We start from the raw sequence: 12192 nt of genomic DNA, 5'->3' as shown, positions 1-12192 counted from the left end.
TATTATATTTATTAAATTTTAATATTCAATGTACCTGATTATATTTTATTCTTAATAATTTTATTTTTAACCTGAATGTGATGAAAAGTAGATATTAATTTAACTAACAAGCACATTTCGCTGCAAAACAGCTGTTTTTAACACATTATATTTAAAGATTATCCGTATTATTTGGCTTTTTGGTTACACCACTGGGGGAATGTAAATTCAGCATGAGAGGGAAAAAAATAAAGTACCTACCTATTGACTTTTTTTTCATTTTCCCCTTTTTGGAAAAAAAAACTAGAAAAATATGTGGGAGGGGGAATAAAGAATGTATATAGTACTTAAAACATTTTCCCACCTTATTGTAGAAAAAAGTAGGGGGGGGGGGGGGGGAGGGGAGGGAATGAGAAAAAATTTTGCTGCCGGTGAAAAAAATTAATCTTATTCAGAATATATAGTACCACCCTGTGGTTACAACTAGAGGAGAAAAAGTAAAATCTCTGTGACTGGCTAGAAATTGTAAATAGAAATTTCATATTAAATATAAAAGTCACATTTTACCATAGTATTAAACTTTCAGACGCATAAAATGGGGGATGGTAAAGGAGCGGACAGTTTGCTGGCCAAATCCTGGCACGACTCGGCCTGGATACCTATACTCAACCAGTCAAATGTTATGGACTATTTCTCTGAAAGGTGAATATGACCATAGAGAGAGGGGACAATGGGCTGTTTATTACACTAGTCCCCAAGGTTTTTTATAACGTTTTCTATTTTGTTGGCTGAACAACGTTGCGGACTTCAAATGAATTTTGATTAGTTGCTTATTTAAGTTGAGTGTCCTAACATTTCAACCACTAATTGTTATCTAAAGTAAGGGTAATTTTATGTATTAACATTGAGGATGTACATTAATTTATCGGCCATTGTCTTATCTCTGGAATGTGACATTGTCTTTCAACTTAGGGATCTGAAGGGATAAGACAGTTGACGATAATTGATAAACATATCTAATGATGACAAACAAAATTATCCCGTTTGTGGTTTAAAATTACTGATTGAAAAGTTTGAACACTATTGTATTGGAAACATGTACCCAAATTATTCGATCCAACGTGTTTATTGAACTTTGGGTACCAGCGTAATTGACAGTTCAATGTCCAGTTCCTCTTTTTTATTAATATTACTAAAATAGACTTGGTTTACAAAGTTCATTTCTTTTTGGACACAGGTACAATTAAACGCTTGCAGTAGTTTATACTTAATACATGCCTAAAGTAATGGTTGTAAAATTTTATGGAAAAGACACATATATCTATTAAACTCCTTCATCATAGTTTTTTCTTTTTAGATCAAATCCCTTCTATGACAGAACGTGTAATAATGAAGTACTAAAAATGCAAAAGTTGGGAATTGCTGATGTTCAGCTACAAAATATGCAGGTATGTGTTCCATTCAATTGGATTAAAACGACTTCTCAGCCGTACTGAGCCTTTGGTCCCCCGGGACCAATAAAACTGGAATTATAATGCTTAGGTAGGTAGGTTTTTTTTTATAATCCGAAGCAATTAACAGTTCTTATTGTTTTGTGTTCTAGGGAACAGAATTTATACTGCTGCATGTACAAGAACCTATTCTGTATGTTATAAGAAAACAAATACGACATTCACCTACCCAGGTAAAGATTTTACAATTTACAAAAAATGATATTGATTATTTCTAAAAAAAGTCATAAGTGGACTTTTCTTTAGAGAGGTTCACAAACTTTTATATGATAAGCCCCCATAATCTTGATTTGATTACACAAACTAGCTATGTTCAAACTTTTCCACTAATTATTTAAAAGGGAAAGTTTTTTTAAAAATCCAGTGGCGTGCACATGAATTCACTAGTAGGGTGTGAAACCATTTGGGGATGAAAAAAGAGGAAGGCAGGCCTATCCAATTTAAATTAAAATGTGGGTGTCTACGCCCCTCAAACAACCCACTACCACACTACCCCCAAGGTGCCCTCAATTTATGATGATGAAATTTAGGTAACTCCAGTATCTGATTATTACATAATTGCTGGAGTGGTTTACCAGGCACCTGATCTTGGAACTTTATTAAATTCCAGGTAAAAAAATATTTGTATTGTGTTAACATACTTTTTTTTTATGCATTTGTTCAATATTATCTTTTCTCTGTAAGTATATAAGAATAAGATAGAAAAAAGCAAAATTAAAAAGACAATTATTAATAAAAAAAAATGTTTTGTTAAGAATAACGTCAGCAGTTTCCCATTTACAATCTGGATTTGAAGAAGCCAGGGGGTACTCTAAATACCACCCATCAAAAGGTTACTGGTGGGATTTTGGAAAGGTAGGTATTTTTTACAGTTTCAATTTTTTTAGTCAACAAACTTTTAAAATTTTAAATAAAACTTTAGTAAACAAAACCGCATACCTACAGTTTTAACACGTAAAGATGAAAAATAATTATTACCTAATCTTTTTTTCTTTCTTTTACTTAAAGATACGTATATTTAAAAAGAATTAATGACATTTGATTGGTTATTTCATTTGGTAAAAAAATCATTGCTAACGAATTTTAATTAATTTGGGTTAATACTATCGCTGATAAATTAGCTTTGCAATTTTTGGGCCCCCTAATAAAAAAATTCATCGCCATGAAAATATGTTTTCATGGTGATTGCAGAGTCAGTAGGCCTTAAAGGGTTGAATTAGAAACCAAAGCTTGTTTCAAAATATCTTACGCCTGTCCGTTAAAAAACCTCACAGACTTCTAGTAATTGGGGCTGCTATTCAGCCAATTAATTCCATTTAAATAGCTGAATTTTAAATATTTTTTTGACGTATAACTTTTCATTAAACTGAAGGGAAGTGGGTAAGAAGGGTAGAAATAAATTAAGGGGGATGTTGGGAAATTTTCACTTAGAATTGTTTGTCAGTATCCAATTATTTTTTCCCTGCATGTGACTTGCCTATAATTATACAGGACAAAGAGAAAGTAAAGAAAGTATCAGCTGCCAAGAAAGAAGAACCTAGCAGTACATTCCAACGAAGAAGAGTAGATATGCTTCTAGATCAACTTACAAGACAGTATCCTTTTAAGGTAAAATATTTTAATATACATGATGATAAACAAAAAATACCCCTTCTGTAGTTAAAAAAATTTTGTTGAAAAGTTAGGCCAATTCTTACTAGTTTTAGCCAACTAATCAAAGTTTAATAAAAGCACCCAAAGTTTTTTAGCCGTCTGATAAGAGATCGTGTTTATAAAATTATTTATATTGTCCATTTTCTCCTCCTCCCTCCCTGGACGTAACTAAATTGAAGTGTATATGAGAAATAAATTAACTGTGATAGAAGAAATATTTCACTTAGGATTGTTTGTCGGAATACCAGGGGTGTATATTCTGCAAAATTGACACTGCTAAAGGAAGGGGGGGGGGGGGTGTTAATAAAATTTAAAAAATATGTCGTTGGGGGGTAAAAAATATAAAAATTAAGAAGAATGAAAACATTTTTTTCCAGTTTTTCCCCTTGCTTGCTGGAAAAAAAACCAGGAGGGGAAAAAAATAAAAATTTTGCAGCAGGGGAAAAAATGAATCTTGTGCAGAATATACACCCCTACGGAATAATTATCATTGAGTACTTAAGTACGTACATAAAACAGATGATTACGCTGGAACCCAAAGTTTCATAACAAAGTTTATAAGTTGGCTTGAAAACTTGGTTACTTTTATTGAATTCTAAATTTTTGTAAATGGGATAATTTTGTATATCATAATTGGTGATGTACTTAATTTTATCGTTTATTGTCTTAACCCTTAAGATTCCTTATTGTTATCCTTGTTTTAGATGCTAACCCCACCCTCTTTGGAGACAAAGGCGGAGGAGGGAGGAGAGGGTGGCGCTGGGGAGTCAGAGGCAGGAGAGAAAGGGGCCCCAGATTCTGAAGAGGTCAGATAGATAGATAGTAGATAGTAGCAAACTTGATCAGCACTTATAGCCATCCCTCCACCCCTTATTTTAAAAAAAATGGCAAATAAGTGGGCCGGGGTGGCACGGGTTAGTTTTGTTTGTTAATTACTTTAGATCAGGTTAGCTTAGGTTATATTAGTTATAGTTGTGTAAAAGCACAATTTTATAGGTTTGGTAGAAAAGTAATGATTTCAAAAAGTTTTTGGAGATGACATATAATAGTCTAAAAGTACAAAATATAATTATTGGTTAAATATGCATATCATCACCTTTTTACATTAATGCAAAATTAACATGAAAAATTTGGTCGCCAACGGCAATTACTTAATATTATAAAAGATATTTATCGCATCGTATTATAAACAGCTTTCCGCGGACATAAAAATGTACAATTATATGATTAAAACTAGTTTCGAAGGATGACGATGGCTCGGGCCAAAAAAAATGGTTTTAATTGTATGATTGTACATTTTTATATTCGTAGAAAACTGGTTATAATACGATGTTATGCATATTTTTTCAGTATAGCTGTGAACCGGTTCTAATCCACCGGATGTTAATCGGTTTCGAAGCGATACTGGAAATCACATTACAATGCGGTTTATGGTAACTTGGTTTAATTGTAGGCCAATATAAAGACAGAAACTGGTATCAAGAGAGAACGAGATAAAGACTTGGGACCTGAACCTAAAAAGATGAAAATGGAGAACTAAATTAAAATAATTCTGTTTTTGATACTTGCATTTTATATACAATTGATTAAAATTAAATCTCTTAGAGAATAATACCATAAACATAAACAAAAATCTGCCAAAATTTTCAGAAAATATGTCAAAATTAGCTTCAGTTTTAAAAGATGTGGCACCTAATAAGAAGGTTGCGGTTGTACTGGGTGCACTGGTTGCGGATGCGGCTAGTCTCCCTTTAGAATGGATTTATAAAGATGACAAGATGAAGGTAAATTAGGATAGCGCACCTTTAGCAATATAGGTAGAGGGGGTGTGGAGAATAAAACTTATCCAATTATAGAAAGCAGTAAAGTTTATTTTGTCTTAGCTATTAGCTATAGATTTTAATAACTACTGAACCGATTGAGTTTCCCATTTTATGGAATTTTCACAATAATGGTTTTGGGCTACTTATCTTATTTTTCAAGTATTGGAATGGCTAAGACTTTTTTTAGCTGTTCCTTTCCCTATTATGCAGGGCTATGGGCGTAGTCGCTAGTATTAAGATAACGATAAATGTACATTATATATAACATTTATGTTCATAGTTTAGGGGGGATGAAGATAAGGAGATACTGATAATTATTTTAACCCTTATTTATTTAAAATTAATTTAAGTCAATTATAAATTAATAAAAAATTCTGATATCCTTCTATGATTTATTTTTTACGAAGGAAATTGTTGGAAGTGAGAATCCTGAATTTTGGAAAGAATGCCATTGTCCCTTCTTTACAGTTCCTACTGGTGTCAACAGGTAAACACTTTTCGGCGGTTTTCCTCTAAGTGCATCACCCCTCCTCCCCAATCATTTTTTAAATAAATAAAAATAAGAAAGGAAGGGTGGGGTAGTTCTCTTTACTCCTAATCTCTGCGGGTGCCCGTACTATGCGTTGTCTATGCTTCAGAAGTTTTAACCCTACGGGGCTGCCCACAATCTAATCTAACTTAACCTGACCAAATGCAAACAACAAACACATGGAAAAACACTCCCACTTCTTATTATCAATTTATAAAGACGGGGGGGGGGGGATTCTGTGCTCTTCTAGGGTCTTTGAGGCTAACTGCCGACTTTTCTTAGGGTTTGAGGTCTAATATCAACTTTACTGCATGACAAATCAAAAGTTTGATGGAATATTAAGTTTTTATCCTGAACACTTCATGATTTGTTGGTCGTTCAAACAAAACCACGAATTTTAACAATTTTTTTATACTTAGTTGCTATGGTGATGAAACAAGATCAGGACTAAAGGCATTGGCTTCTACAAAAGGTTAGATTGCACTTAAGTTATCTACTGGGAGAGGGAGGGGACATTGGTCTGCAAATTACACTAGTACCCAAAGTTTTATAACCACGTTATCTTATTTGTTATCACAAAAACTTGGGATACTAATGGATTATAATTTGTTGGTTCAAGACTAGTTGTTTTCAAAATTTTAAACTAATAGTTTTTTTTTAAGAAGGGGTAATTTTGTTAATCAGCATTCAGTATTTACATCCCTTTATCGTTCACTGTCTTATCATTTATGATTTCTGGTTATCGTCGCAGGAATCCCCAACCTGGAGTCAACCGGTACAGAACTAGCTTCTCATTTTGGTTCTCCCGACAGTCCCTACCAGGTTGCTCTGGCAAAGCGGGCAGACAAGAAATACCCCGTACCTGGACCATGGATTAATGGTGGAGTTATTCAGTTTCTCAAGAATAAGGTATACCTACTGTTTTCTTCTGATTGTTTACAATTTACATTCAAAATTTAGGGAAACCTGAACAATTTTGACCTCGCGAAGAAATAAATATTGAGTAACTATTTTTATATAAAGGGAATAGTAGCTTCCGCAATATTGCGTAAAATTGTCAGCAAGCGTCCAGTCAAATGAGCTTATTAAGTTCTTAATCTTGACCAAACGCATATTTAAAAACAGTTTGACCTAATAATCGCCTTTGACTGGAATCTTACTCACAGCTTTACGCAATATTGTGAAAGCTACTATTCCCTTTTAAGAAAAGAGAAATGAAATAAATGTTTTTAGTGTCGTTAAATAAAGAATTGTATATTTGTACTGCAACCTGAAAGTCGTATGAATACACCGATCGTAAAGAGTAGCTGCGAAACCATAAATAGCTAAAGAAAAGTTGATAATGTCTACAGACAAATTTTCATGAAACGTTATAGAGAAGTGTTTATTGTAAGATAAATTCTAAAACTATTTAGCTCTCTCTTCATTTCCAAAACAATCCTAAAAGTTGTATGCCCCTGCTTTTTAGTTTGCATCTCTGTACACAAAACACAGTCATTTCATTTCAAGAAGATTTTTTTAGTTTTTATGAAAAAACTAATCCTGTAATTTTACTAGGAGGAAGGAGTTAATCCGCCAGGATCTGGGGATTGTGAGGATAATGATGGATTTGCCATTTCTCTACCAGTCATACTAAAAAACAGCCCAGGTAATAGATAGGAAATACTTGTCTTCTTTTTTTAGTTTTAAAATTAAATCTATTTTTTTATTATAATGGTTTAGGTACGTTTTGGTCATTGTAGAAGTTCACAGAACTAAAGTACAATTTTAGTTTTTACTCCCAATTTCTTTCTTAGAAAAAGAAGTTCATCAAAAAACTTATTGTTTTGAATATTTTATTTATAGATTTTGTTAACTTTGCTGAGCTTTTGACAACAAATGAAATGACAATTGAACATGTTAAAATGCAGAATAAAATTCTTCTCAATTATCTAGAAGGTAATTTTTTATATATAAACATTACTTTTTAATAGGAAATCAATTTTTATTTTAGTGGTCGTATTTTTTTCCAAGGGCGATTTCCCTTTTAAGGGTTAACCAAAATTGTTATAAACCTTCCCTAAACTTATAAGAAGCTTGTTTGTAAATAAAAACTATATCGTTCCAGCAGTTAGCGAGATCTTAAGCTACAAACTCAAAAGCAGACATCCTATTTCTTTTGCTAGCGGCTACGCCACCTAGAGGACTCTAGGGGCACGTCAAAAGTTTTCTTTTCACTCTATATTAACATCAGCTGTTTAACAAAAAATATCCGTTAGGAGGCGCTTCATATTTTTATTTTGGCGATTACCTATTTCTCTTGTGAGGGTGGTGGTAACCTCCCACCAAATAACTATAAACTTTCTAAGTGTCTTTAAGAAGTTTTACTGTAAAGGAGAACCATATCGGTTCGGCAGCTAGCGAGATCCCTCGATGCAGACAAACAGAGAGCCTTTTAATTTGATACAAGTTTTTTTTTATATAAGATTCAATTTTAAACTCGTTTGCTGTAGGAGTTGAAGAGCCTATAAAAGCCGCCACAGCTGCCCTGGTCTCTGACCTTCCTCAAGTTTGTAAAGAGATTGATCAGGTTTATCAAGCTGTCAATGGCGGCAAATCTTTAGGTAAGCTCAAATAAAAAGGAAATATTCCAGATTTTTAGGAGCGAAGCTACTCTATAATTTACTTGGTGTGTCCGTCCGTAACGTTATGTGAAAATTTTCTCGGTTGCTACTGAAGATAAAAGATTAAATTTGTTTAGCGTATGTCATTGTTTTGTCCGTCTGTCTGTCGGTCATGCTCCAAAAGACATAAACCCAATTTTTAAATGTTTGAATTGCAAATAATCTTTCAGTTGAGATAGTTTCCGAGTTTGGAAAGGCCTGCAGCCTTCCTGGCAGTTTCCAGGGGTCCATTGCTGCTCTGATAATTTATAAAGATGATTATGTCAGGTAAGGACGTTCAGAGGTTTTTGTCAATTAACATTAAACTGTTATAAATTAAAACACGAGAAGATCATTAAAAATCTCGTGCTTTAAACCAAGTTAAAAAGCAGTTGCAATACTAACACACGATTTAAATATTTTGTATACCATTACCTACACCTTTTTAGAAGTGAAGCTATTATATATTAATAATGTATGTCTGTCTAAAAAATAATTTGGGGCAAGCGTGATTTCTATCTATTTCGTAATTTCCTATATGTTATTTTTATATTTACTGAATATCTTATCTTTAACTCACTTTGTCCGGTTTTCTATTTTTTTTTGCTTTGTTGCTTGTGAATGTTGTCAGCTTTGTTTATGGCTTATATATAATCTATCATAAAGGCAGGGATAAGGGATAGGAAACCTGGCCATTAATTAGGTCTCGGCCTGGTTTTGAAAGGGATCATGCAACTTTTACCATTTGCCTAATTTAATGACCTTACTGGCGGACGGCTCATATTGGCTACCGCTCTAAACCAATAGTGTTCTGTGATTTGGGCTTGTTTTGTATCAACCAATCACCAATTGGCGGAAATTTTAGAAGCAGACAATTCTAGAAAAAATAATGATTTGTCTGCTACGAAAAAATAAATATAAATGGTGTTAGATCACATTAGTTTAATTATTAAATCTGCTTAGAGTTAAACATTTAAAAAGGGCCATATAGAAAAAACAAAAATAACGGGATTATTTTTTTGGAAAGAAGGTAGCTACGAATTTTCATTCTAGCAATAAATTAGATGTAGTATTTTGAATTTTAAAAATTTAATACGGAATTGATACAACACCTTAACCCTAATTTTTGTACAATACAACACAGTACAGATATATCATTACATTATAGTATCCAAAGAACTTGATAGAATGTTACCCAAGTGCATATTTATTTATTATTTTGAATTTTAATTAGCAATGAAATTTTCAAATTAAATTTTTACTCATTAATAAAAATGCAAATAATACAAACTAAAATCTGTCTGAGGGAAACCCAACGATAGCTTTCTGACAGTTCAAATTACCAAAGTAAAAGATAAAAAAATTTTGGGAGAGAAAAAACTTCATTTTAACAAAAGCCATTAATATATAGGTTTATAAAAAGTTATGTTTTTTACTTTAAACTAGCTACCTGAATTTGATTCTATACTTTATCTACACACACACACACAGCTTTTTCATTAGCGTTTAGGACGAACCACTGCGTCATCCCAAAACTGGTTTATTAGGCCTAGGCTTGAAATAGGCCTGAAATAATATTTTCCTACGTTTCCCATCCCTTATCCCTGCATAAAGGAGGTCATTTTTTTCACGTATTTTCTGTAAAGTTGTGTGTTACCATTTTCTCAAATGCGCTTATTAAGTCAAACTGTTCTTTATTATGACCAAATGTATATGTGGTCATTTGACCAAACAGTAACAAAAATCAACGGAAAATACGCGGAAAAAAAATTACCTCCATATTTTTTTTTCAGTGCAATTCGTAATAATATATTGAGTGGCGGAGACTGTTGTTCCAGAGGATTATTTATTGGAGCTTGCATTGCTGCTAAAGTTGGTGTTGAGGTAATAAATATTAAATAAAAAAGAAGGAAGGGGACATTGGACTGTAAATTATACTGGTAAAGATTTTTCAAGTATTGCTTTAAAACATACTGAAAAATCACGTATCACATCATAGAAAATTGTTCACGAATAACAAATAAAAATCTTAAAATTGATACAAGATAATCTTAAAATTTTTCATTTTACTTTCTACGGAAAGCTGTATTTAATGCGATGCGACAAATAACTGTTAAGAAAACGGCATCTTATTTTCAAACCTTGATGTTTTGTAAACTACATGGTAGAAAATAGAATTTTTTTTAAATATTTGCCCTATAAATGAAGTTTAAACCATTGAACCGTAAAAATATGCAGTTTACAAAATTCAAGTTTGAATGCATTTCGTGCATCTACCCCTTAAAAGTTAATTTATGTTTCAGGGTATTCCTTATGAGTGGATTGACCAAGTAACCGGAGTTGAAGATATAATAGATGCTGCCACCAAAATTTATGTCTAGTCTAAAAACAACAATGATTTAAAAGATATTTCTATAATAATATTTAATTAGTAAGGCTTTTCATGTCGAAGCCTAAGATTTCAATACTACTAAACTCATTGAGATCTTCTAATTAAAGAAGCTTCAAATATGTCCTGGGGTGGTTTTAGGCTATTTTTTAAAAATGTAAACCCTGGTTTTGGGATGAATTGAAGCTATTTTTGTGCCATCTTATTATTTACCCTTTTGAATACAGAGTCCTTGGCAGCCGCTATAATTTATATTTCATTGTGTATCCTAGTTGTTTTTTTTATCCCTTTGCACGAAAACTCGCAACAAACAACTCAATGTAACTGATTTAGTCAGAAGCAAAAAGAATTTAGAATGTTATTTTGTTTTTAAGAACAATTATAAGGGGGACGTAACTGAAGCTTTATTGATGCAGGGGGGGGGGGGGGGGGGGTTTCTCAGGAACCACTTGATGAACCGTGTAAATTTTTTGGACTTATGCTTTTATGGGTATGAACATCTTATGGTTTCAAAGTCAACCCCCTACCCCCACCCCCAAGCCCCACGGGGCTCAAAAACCCCCTTAAAATGAACCTAACCTTAATTTTCTCAGAAACCATTTGAACAATAGGGATGATTTCTTAAACCTAAGCTTTTATGGTTATAAACTAACTTCTAGTTTAGAAGTCACCCCCCTGCCGCCAACCCCTAGCCCTCCGGGGCTCCAAAAAACCCTAAAAATGAACCTAACCTTAATTTTCTCAGAAACCATTCGACTAATAGAGATTATTTCATAAACTTAAGCTTCTATGGTTATAAACTAAATTTTGGTTTAGAAGTCACCCCCCTGCCGCTAACCCCTAGCCCTCGGGGGATCCAAATAAACCATAAAAATGAACCTAACCTTTTTTTTCTCAGAAACTATTTGATCAATAGAGATGATTTCTTAAACTTAAGCTTTTATGCTTATAAACTAACTTCTAGTTTATAAGTCACTCCCCTGCCTCCAACTTCTAGCCCTCCGGGACTCCAAAAAACCCTAAAATGAACCTAACCTTAATTTTCTCAGAAACCATTTGACAATAGATATAATTGCTTAAACTTAATCTATAATGCTAATAAACTAACTTCTAGTTTAGAAGTCACCCCACTGCCGCCAACCCCTAGCCCTCTAGGGCTCCAAAAAAAACCTAAAAATGAACCTAACCTTAATTTTTTCAGAAACCATTTGATCAATAGAGATAATTTTTCAAACTTAAGCTTTGATGTTTATAAACTAACTTTTGGTTTAGAAGTCTCCCCCTGCCGCCAACCCCTAGCCCTCCGGGGATCAAAAAAAACCATAAAAATGAACCCAACCTTTATTTCCTCAGAAACCATTTGACCAATAGAGATGATTTCTTAAACTAAAACTTTTATGCATATAAACTAACTTATAGTTTGGAAGTCATCAGCCTGCCTCCAACCCCTAGCCCTATGGGGCTCAAAAAACCCTAAAATGAACCTAACCTTAATTTTCTCAGAAACCATTTGATAAATAGAGATGATTGCTTAAACTTAAGCTATAATGCTAATAAATTAACTTCTAGTTTAGTTGTCAACTCCCTGTCGCCAATCCCTATCCCTCCAGGGCTCAAAAACCCCTTAATTTTCTCAGAAACCATTTGATCAATAGATATAATTTCT

General features: G+C 33.1%; 2 protein-coding genes across 2 annotated transcripts; both read left to right on the top strand.

Annotated features, from left to right (window-relative positions):
- Positions 1 to 553: 553 nt before the first annotated feature.
- MED6 (mediator complex subunit 6) lies at positions 554 to 4797 on the top strand. Its single transcript, XM_080160521.1, has 8 exons — positions 554 to 681; positions 1337 to 1427; positions 1583 to 1663; positions 2021 to 2100; positions 2246 to 2345; positions 2982 to 3098; positions 3848 to 3949; positions 4597 to 4797. Exons 1-8 carry the CDS (start codon positions 575 to 577, stop codon positions 4681 to 4683), a joined length of 765 nt encoding a protein of 254 aa, XP_080016647.1. The 5' UTR covers positions 554 to 574; the 3' UTR covers positions 4684 to 4797.
- LOC145318857 (crystallin J1A-like) lies at positions 4797 to 10938 on the top strand. The gene is made up of 10 exons (XM_080160519.1): positions 4797 to 4927; positions 5374 to 5453; positions 5915 to 5967; positions 6247 to 6404; positions 7053 to 7143; positions 7341 to 7433; positions 7988 to 8098; positions 8329 to 8425; positions 9931 to 10021; positions 10441 to 10938. Exons 1-10 carry the CDS (start codon positions 4799 to 4801, stop codon positions 10516 to 10518), a joined length of 981 nt encoding a protein of 326 aa, XP_080016645.1. The 5' UTR covers positions 4797 to 4798; the 3' UTR covers positions 10519 to 10938.
- Positions 10939 to 12192: the final 1254 nt, after the last annotated feature.

The sequence above is a fragment of the Acartia tonsa genome, chromosome 5 (genome assembly GCF_053477335.1).
Source record: "Acartia tonsa isolate MP-2025a chromosome 5, ASM5347733v1, whole genome shotgun sequence".
NCBI classification, from domain to species: Eukaryota; Metazoa; Arthropoda; class Copepoda; order Calanoida; family Acartiidae; genus Acartia; species Acartia tonsa.
This window is presented reverse-complemented; position numbering and strand designations above follow the sequence as displayed.

Excerpts from the sequence above, each read along its gene's own strand:
- MED6 (XM_080160521.1), top strand. The coding sequence starts at position 575 with ATGGGGGATGGTAAAGGAGCGGACAGTTTGCTGGCCAAATCCTGGCAC. Across the intron at positions 682-1,336 it reads ATGGACTATTTCTCTGAAAG|ATCAAATCCCTTCTATGACA; the intron begins GTGAATATGACC and ends TTTTCTTTTTAG. Across the intron at positions 3,099-3,847 it reads CAAGACAGTATCCTTTTAAG|ATGCTAACCCCACCCTCTTT; the intron begins GTAAAATATTTT and ends TCCTTGTTTTAG.
- LOC145318857 (XM_080160519.1), top strand. The coding sequence starts at position 4,799 with ATGTCAAAATTAGCTTCAGTTTTAAAAGATGTGGCACCTAATAAGAAG. Across the intron at positions 6,405-7,052 it reads TTCAGTTTCTCAAGAATAAG|GAGGAAGGAGTTAATCCGCC; the intron begins GTATACCTACTG and ends TAATTTTACTAG. Across the intron at positions 8,426-9,930 it reads TATAAAGATGATTATGTCAG|TGCAATTCGTAATAATATAT; the intron begins GTAAGGACGTTC and ends TTTTTTTTTCAG.